This window comes from Anolis sagrei, chromosome 5 (genome assembly GCF_037176765.1).
Source record: "Anolis sagrei isolate rAnoSag1 chromosome 5, rAnoSag1.mat, whole genome shotgun sequence".
Classification (NCBI taxonomy): domain Eukaryota; kingdom Metazoa; phylum Chordata; class Lepidosauria; order Squamata; family Dactyloidae; genus Anolis; species Anolis sagrei.
The window spans coordinates 53438739-53448044 of NC_090025.1; the positions used below are offsets into that span (position 1 = coordinate 53438739).

Below are 9306 nucleotides of genomic sequence, written 5' to 3' on the forward strand. Positions count from 1 at the left end.
TGACATCCTGCCTGTTGCTTATATTTCCCCTCTACCTTTGGCCAAATTACTGAACTCAAAATAGAAAGGTCTTCTGATAACTCAATAGCTATGTGAACCAGTTGAAGAAACGTAGCAAGGTTGTGTAGTAAGAGAATTTTGGAGACAATTGTTCGGCTTAAGAGAAAACTCTTGTTAAATTAAGAATATAAACTTAGGTATTGCCGGTTTTGGTGGACTTGAATGTATGCCACAATTCTAAGCCTAATCTATATTTTTAATTTATGTTTCTTTCTGAAGGATTATCAGCTGTTCATTTCTTTCATACTATGTGATGTGTCCCCAGACTCAATGGCTTAATTGGGCAGATGTTGGTAAATCATATTAAACACAAGAATCATATCAAAACTGAAAGATCATTGGCTCCAGCTGAAAAAAATGACAAGGTTGCAGAGCATAAGAAAGCTGAGCATTGTTCAGATCCCCAAGTTGAGCCGAGGGCTCATTGTCCTAACTGTGTACCCATTTCATTGTTTGAAATATATATAAATAGACTCAGCAAGTCGGACCTACTTTCCTCATTCCCCACCCAAAAAGCAAAAGCTTTGAAGGCTTCATTGAGGAATTCTAATTTTATCCGTATTGAAAGGTTTTATATTCATTTAATTAATGTCCATGTAGTTGTCAAATGGGAATGACAAGTACCTTTTTTTATATAGAATATACATTGACACACAATCATTGACACAACTTGAATATTATCTTGTGCAGCTGGGAATCTTTGGGCATTTCTCTTCAAGTTCATTGAGGAAGAGGAAATGGAATTTTGCCCAACGTGCCTTGCTCCAAAAGAGGAAATTAACAAGTCAATCCCTTGCACTTTTCCTTTGGGGCTTTTTCCCCTTCCCTACGCTCTCAGGGGAAAAAAGTGAGATTTAACTTTAAAAATAAAGGCTACTAGTTATATATGGTTTACATATATTCATTTGGCTTAGTAGTGGTCCATAGGACCAGAGAAAGCTCCTTTCTCCCAGTGCCAATTTGCTGGAACATCAAGAGAGAGCCTTCTCAGCATAGCCTATTCCCAAACAGATCAGGGTGAAATGTAGCGTTCCACTAGAAGTCCTTATAGAGATGGCTTGATTGTACTGGGCAAACAGGTTTGAGTGTGATAAGACATCCTCACTGTGACAAATTTGAGAATGCTTAAATGCTTGATTCATAAAAATAAAATGGATGAAACTAGTCATGATAGAAAATAAAAAGGAAGTACAAAGCTTTTTTTCCAAGAGGAAGTATTAATCAAGGGAGAAAACGGGAAGGTGATAATAATAGTGATTTTTTTATAGTAGAAGGAACTGTTGCACCATTTTCCTTCAAGTAAGTAGGGCATTTCTATAGGTCATGTGGTTAGGTGGACCGCAATCTTCTTTTGAAGGACTGTCATCGGATCTAGCAAATGGTGCTCTGCCTGAAGAGTTGTGTGTCCCAAGTGTCTTCTAAAGATGGGAGGCTGGTGTCTTGAAGTAGGCCATCAATAATTTGAGGATCGAGAACAGTTTTAATATTAGCACAAGTCATCCAGTTACAGACTTTCACACTCTGATGAGATGCATTGCAATTTACTGTACTCAAACGTAATGCACAATTTTTGGCAAAATTATATCGCAAAAATTAGAGTGTGGATTGAATTTGATGGCACTATAGATTTGAGCATGTAAAACAATCATTCTGCACCAAGTTTTCCAAACTGCCAGACAGTCTCATGAGTCTATGCCCCTTTGTAGCTAAGCAGGGCATGGGGTCTGAGTGGCAGTGACCAATAAGAATGTTGCACTGACCATTCTGTGAGCAACAGAGAGCCTCCTTCAGTTTCTCCCTTTGCTCATGCTGTGACATGTTTGAGATCCTCCAAGTAGCACCCCCATTTAAAGGGACTGCAGCCACAACCTCCCGCCTTTTAAAACCAGGGTATCAGAAAGAAGTCAGTTGCTCAGGACTTTAGATACCATTACAAATAACTCAATATTTGATATAGGTTTATCTTACTTAGAGAACTCAAACAGAAATTAAAGCAAGAAAGAAATTAATAGATACTCTAATTTCTTGCTGTAAAGCTGAGCTTTATTTTCACATATGTTAAACAGGGATCCAACTCATTAGAAATTTCATTCTTAAAAAATAATGAGTAATTCCCACTGTGCAATTTTTGAAAACCATCCACAGTTCAGGACTTATTCCTCACATGGGTATTTGCGTAGAAAAATAATTTTATCACAGAACATAATATTGTTATAGAAAAATATTATCTGTGGTGATATTGCTTTCCTCTGCAAATAAAATGCAGTAGCCAAGGAGTTACTTTGCACACAGTGTGCACAGAAAACTGAATTTTCTGTGAATATTTTTTGCAGAATGCTGAATTATGAGGATTCTCAACTATAAAATTCTTGTCAGGATTTACTGGCACTCAAGAAATACATTTCTGATCATTTCCCAAATATTTGTATATTATTTCCATTCCTAACGTTAAACCTAAAATAAGAAGATACTAGAAGACTTTGTGAGAACAAGAAATGAAAAATTGGTTGCAAGAAAGTAGTGGTTGAATATGGAGGTTAGAGTGGAAAACTAGGAATTGCAATGATGAGCATACATAACCTCATTCCTCACCTGCACAAGGAAAAAAAAAACATTGTCTTGGTGAGAGAGGTGTGATAGCATTCATTTCTTGCTGTGAAAACAAACACAGCATGATGCACCGGTTTTGTCATTTTAAACAGTTTTGCAGGGCATCAGTTGAAGATTTAGAAGTTAGAAAGTGCAGTATATCCTCTAAATGATGAAAAGCAATATAGATATATTAGAGAAAGAACCCGATCAACAACTATGATTGATAACCAACACCTGTGTACTTCGGAACTACTCAGAGATAACCATCTTCTCCCAAATGTTCTTCTTCATCCTTCAAATTGAACATTTGAAGCACTTAGGAGTCCATGGGCTTCATCCAACCTCTGAAAAATTCCCTCACAGCCACAACAGACTCTTCAAAAGTTCCCTTCCTTTCCCAACTTCAGCACTTACAGCTGTGGTGGAAAAGTGTATTTGTGGCCATAGTCATAAAATGCCCCGAATGCCAAATAATCTTAGAATCAATGAGTTGGAAGAGACTTTGTGGACCATCCAGTCCAACCCCCTTCCAAGAAGTAGGAAAATTGCATCTGGGTTAACATGAAAAATAGCTAGAAAAACGGTTAAAAAACCAATGCTAAGCTGCCGTTCATCCCATTATTGGCTGAAAATGTTATAGTATGAGCCATTACAAACCAATAATAATTGCTCCTCTCTACCCTTTTGGCTACCCTGAATAGAATCTCCATCATTTTTATTCACTGTGACTTCTCTTATCTTTGGTTTTCAATAAGGAAAAGAAATAGAATAAACCTAGTCATAATTCCAAATATTATTGGGGCTCAAACAGTGCCCACAAGTGTGTGCCCCTTCCCTTTAGCTAAATGAGGAAGAGGCAGGAGAAACAAAGCCAAGTCCTCAATGGAAAAGCTCCATCCAGTGACTTGTGTGGGGTAGGAGCTCAGTGATATTTTGGAATGTAGAAGTCACATCAGGTTGCAAGAAAAGGATCTCAGTTCCCAATGTGAGGAACTCAGTTCCTCACATTTGATCTAAAAGTTTATTTGGCTGAAATTTATGGTCTACCTACCCGGTAGCAGTCTACATGGAACTCAGTGAAGTCTTCTGAATTTGCCTGTATAGGGTTGTGCTCTACAGACCACTGATGTGGATGGAGGGGCTGTGTACACTTTGAGGCAAATACTTTTAAAAAAAACCTTTGCAGGGAGGACTACCTATAAGTAACAGTTTTAGTTGGCAATCACATACCCTACATTCCTATCAAATTTCTTCTATGTTTTAAAATAACCCATTAATCAAGGGAATTCCCACTTAGGATGAAAAGTTGCTAGAAAATTTTAAAAAGGCAAGGCTTTGAAAAAGTTTGAAACCATTTTATTGGCAGTTATTCTGTAACTCTAAAATAGACTTCAGTGATCAATTTCAAAGGCTTTCCTTTCCGTTTTGATTTGTTTCCTGAGCTCAGTCCTTAGCAGAATGGGAGAAATAAATATTCCTCATATGCAGAAGTAGGGGTGCTTACCAGCTTGAACCGCTTTTAAAGGGGATTGAATAAATCCATGGAGAATGGGGCTATCAATTGCTATGAGTCATGTTCAATGTATATTTCCTTCAGTACCAGTAATGGTATGTACCTATATATGTGTAGGTGGAAAGCATGTGGCTATAATTGCATTGATGTGCCACTGATGAGCCTCACGTGGAGATGTAAGGCTGGACTAGATAAGGTTTTGACACACTGAACTAGACCCACTGTATCAAAAAAAACTTGCATATTTTGGAAACACCAAGTTTTGTTTAATTCAGTGGGTCTAACAACTGAATACAGACCTGGATTCTTAAATGTACTTTTTGTAAGACAATTGATTTTGAGTTATTAATGTAAACCTCACTCTGTGGAATTCATATGAATATGCAATCAGAGCATGGAAGGATTGTGGCAAATGTAAATTCAAACATGGTAGCACAGATATTCAAAACAAGACTTCCCAATTCAAAGATATCTTGTGGTGGTCTACAATTGATAGGTTGATGGAATTTTCTAAGGAGAACATACAGCACTCTGCAATGAAGTTTGAGGAATACGTAGTAATTTGTACCAAGAACATTACTTCCCAATTTACTCAATCCTGTGCCTATGAAACCCAGATGTGAAATGTATATACTAGTCATGAGCAGTTGGAAAAGGAAAAACTCTAATTGGTATTTAATTTATTTTTTCTATTTTGTTTACATGTTTGAGTTATTAGTAGGTTCACCTGAGTTATCATGAAAACCATACTTTTTAATATGGCACTAATATAACATATACAGCTTTCTTTTCCAGGGGGTTCTTTCCAGTGAAGAACTGATTGGCTACTACTTTAACTCAAGATGGGAGTCCTGAATTTAATGACACCAATTGTCCTCAGTAAAATTATCATCGAATATTATTTTAAACATATTTGAATATGCCATTTCACTAGCACTCATTGCAACAGAAAACAAAACAGGCCAGCACAGTATAAAAAGAAAATGCTTCACTTTGTGACACTGTACGGCACATACATAGACCTGGGGATTGTATGCCTTTCAAAATGTTTACTTCATTAAAAAATCTATTTCATGCTTGTTATTAGATCCCTGTCTGGGCGCATTGTTGGAGGTGTATGGTGGTTCTTTACCCTGATCATAATCTCTTCCTACACGGCTAACCTAGCTGCCTTTCTGACAGTAGAAAGAATGGTATCTCCCATTGAAAGTGCTGAAGACTTGTCTAAGCAAACAGAAATTGCTTATGGAACATTAGATTCTGGCTCAACAAAAGAATTTTTTAGGGTAAGAATCTTTAGTTAACTTAATTCCTAGCTGGCACCCTGCTGGTGGTGCTCATTGGTATAAATCCAACTTATGCTTGCATGTCTTTTTATAGTTGTAGAGGGTGGTGGTCACTATTTCATTAATATAATGGTTTGCTAATCACAGGAAATACCATTCTTCTGTTGGGGTCCCCACGCTTACAACATGGCAATTTAGTGATAACAGAGGACTGGAGAGCACTTGAAAACAATTCCAGCTAGCTGGATGTATAATGCTGATGTATTCTCCAGGACCACCAGAGGACCACAGTGTGGCCTTGGAGAATGTCTGCATCTCACTATTAGAACATTAAATCTGCATTTCACTATCAGAACCGCCCCATCCATCCTAACATTTAGGAAACGGGTGAAGACGTGGCTGTGGAGTCAGGCTTTCGATGAATGAGACAACACCATAGGACCCTGGATGGAAGTTGATGTAGATCCATCTAAATAGGATGACTGACCACTGTAGTTTTATATATAGTGTTTTTAAAGTTGTTTTTGTAATTGTGATATATGATATTTTAATGTTTTTTATGGCTGGAAACCGGGCTGAGTCCCTCAATGAGGTTGAGAAGCTCAGTATAGAAAACTGTGAAATAAATAAATAAATAAACATAGCCCTCATCATCCATGCATATTCTCTGTCAGCTACTATACAGCCATGTCAGGAGGACTCAGAGAATGATGAGTCCTTCATGCTGGGAGAGTCCTTTATTCACTAATGTTAGTTCTGCTGCATTTGCTTACAGATCAAATTTTACTATAACTTTGAATTATTTCAGTAAATGACATGCTAATTATAGAACCTCATTTTGGGAATAATAGATTTTAGTAAGACAAAATGGAAAAGTTATCTGATGACCTACTAGATATGAAGATTGCTAATTAATTTGATAAATTCTCCATAATTGAAACCTCTAATTGAGTGTCTGTAGAAAAGATCTTTCTTTCATGAAGTCAGCTTAATGAATATAAATGGTACACACTGTTAAAACTGATTAATTTGTATTTTTGCAATCCCGTGAGCTATAGAACTCCAACGCACATGACACTGCTCTTGATTAATGTCCAGAATCTTTGTGTGACATGAAAGTGGCAGATTAAAGAGGCTACTAGTGGCATATTGCTAGCAAAATAACCCATTGTCTATTTTGTTGCCAGTTATAGTTGTTCTACACAAAGTTGTCGCCCCTGCCCCCATCTATCTATTGACCTCCAAGTTATCAAATATTGCCCCAGCACTATGCAGTTACAATTGTGATTAATAATTATTTTATTCATTTATATTCTTCCTTTCCCCCCAATAATGATACTCAAGGTGACTCGCTAGAAGCATATTAAAAATAGTGCATATTAAAAGCTACATAAAACTTTGTTAGAAGTAGAAATATAAAAGTTATTCAAAAAGTAATTAAACAATTTATAAAGCTAAAATAGCACATCATTAAAATCCCATTCCATTCAGTTTCTAAACGGATGGTGGAACGCGAAAGTTTTAATTCGCCAGCAGGAGAGCCAACCTACTGTCCCTAAGAAGGGAGTTTGAAAAACTGGGAGGAGCTATTGGGAGTACCTGCTCCCTCTTTTCAGTGAAGAAATCTGAGAAGGTAATGGGACAGAGAGAAGGATTTGTCAGAAGATCTAAGAGCTTTAATGTAGGCCTGTCGGTTTTAGTTCGTTAATTCGTTTTTCGGAATTTATTCGTTATTTTTAGCATATCCGACGCGATTTCAAAACATATTTTCAAACCCGGAAGGGTTTAAAAATATCGAAACAGCAGCCCCATTTTTTTTACGAGCTTCAGCTCGTCTCGTTAATGGGATGGAGGCTGCTGTGCTGCTGGTGCCTGGGAGCCCTTTCCCTTTCCCTGCTTCACCTACGGAAAGCTTGAAGGGACATACTTTCTTCCTCAAAAAAAATTACGTATTTGAATACTTGCTTGCTTGGTCTGTGAAGCTTGGTTGGCAGGTTGAGGCGTGTGTGGGGAGGGAAACTGATGGTCAAGGCGAAGGCAGGGGAGAAGGGCGCGCGCGAAAGGGAGGGAGATGTGATTGGCCGGCGGGGCAGATGATTGACAGAAACAGGAGAAGGTCGTTGCAGCCAAGCGAAGAGAGAGAGAGGAGGGCGCAGCAGCTGGAGCCGATCGGATGGCGCGCGCGCTCCTGCGCCCTCCTCCTCCTCCTCCTGAGGAGAAGGTCGTTGCAGCCAAGCGAAGAGAGAGAGGAGGGCGCAGCAGCTGGAGCCGATCAGGAGGAGGAGGAGGAGGGCGCAGGAGCGCGCGCGCCATCCGATCGGCTCCAGCTGCTGCGCCCTCCTCTCTCTCTTCGCTTGGCTGCAACGACCTTCTCCTGTTTCTGTCAATCATCTGCCCCGCCGGCCAATCACATCTCCCTCCCTTTCGCGCGCACCCTTCTCCCCTGCCTTCGCCTTGACCATCAGTTTCCCTCCCCACACACGCCTCAACCTGCCAACCAAGCTTCACAGACCAAGCAAGTATTCAAATACGTATTTATTTTTTTTGAGGAAGAAAGTATGTCCCTTCAGGCTTTCCGTAGGTGAAGCAGGGAAAGGGATTGCTCACGCCGTCGAGCAGTAAAGATGGCGGCGCCCAGGAGAGCAAAGTGATAGCGTTCTGGAGGGGGATCTTTTGGCCAAGCAGGTAGGTGGCTCCTCATAGTTACTCAGGCTATTTATTATTTAGGCCTGTTTGATCAAGAAAAAAATTGTTTCTAAAATGTTTTGTAAATATTTACGAAATTTCGTAAATAACAAAACATTTTTTTGGAAAGTTTTGTAAATATTTTAAATATCGAAACAAAAAAACACCCCAATTACAAATCGATTTTAGAAACAAATTTTTTCTTGATCAAACAGGCCTACTTTAATGAGCTGATAAAGGGCAGTGGAATTCCTCATATGTCATAGGGATTGCAGGTCATCACCAGTACCAGTTTAGCATGTATAGAGATCTTGAAAGTTCCCTTTTCCCCAGGCTTACTCTTTCAAAAAAGTAGAAAAGGTTAGCAAGAGACTGGATTGGCAGAAACCATGGGGAATGTGTGTGTAACATCCTTGGAAACAGTTGTAGATTTGGCTGCATAATTTAACAAGAAGTGATACTCAAGCAAATTGGAATCACATGCCTGGAAAAAAAAATGACATAACTTTGACTTGAGATTCTTTTTGGCAATAACTGTTTACAAAACAAATCTGTTAGTACTAATATAGTAGAACCAACATGGCATAGTGGTTTTAATTACTAAGATCATCTGGAGAGGCCCTGCTCTCGGTCCCACCAGCCTCGCAAGCGCGGCTGGTGGGGACGAGGGACAGGGCCTTCTCGGTGGTGGCCCCACGACTCTGGAACTCTCTCCCTCTGGAGGCCAGAACCGCCCCATCCATCCTAACATTTAGGAAATGGGTGAAGACATGGCTGTGGAGTCAGGCCTTCGAGGAATGAGACAACACCATAGGACTCTGGATGGAAGTGGATATAGATCCATCTTATTAGGACGACTGACCACTGTAGTTTTATATTTAGTGTTTTTAAAGTTGTTTTGTAATTTGTGATATATGATATTTTAATGAATGTATATGTTTTTATGGCTGTAAACCGGGCTGAGTCCCTCAACGAGGTTGAGAAGTTCGGTATACAAAACTGTGAAATAAATAAATAAATAAATGGTAAACTAGAACTCTGAGAGAAAAGCAATGGCACCCCCCCCCCCCCCCGAACAAATCCTTCCAGGAAAATTCTGTGGTAAGTTTGTCTTAGTGTTAACATGAGTTCCATATGCCCAATACATAGGCAACAATAAGAATGATATGT

The 9306-nt window shown here is 39.1% G+C and overlaps 1 protein-coding gene across 6 annotated transcripts in view; it reads left to right on the forward strand.

The window, feature by feature from the left end:
- Positions 1–9306, forward strand: part of GRIA2 (glutamate ionotropic receptor AMPA type subunit 2) — a 101461-nt gene that overhangs the window by 84260 nt on the left and 7895 nt on the right. For all 6 annotated transcript variants that reach the window (XM_060778788.2, XM_060778783.2, XM_060778784.2 and 3 more), the window contains exon 12: positions 5253–5451. In XM_060778788.2, coding sequence (XP_060634771.1) covers positions 5253–5451 — 199 coding nt within the window. The remainder of the gene's footprint in view (positions 1–5252; positions 5452–9306) is intronic.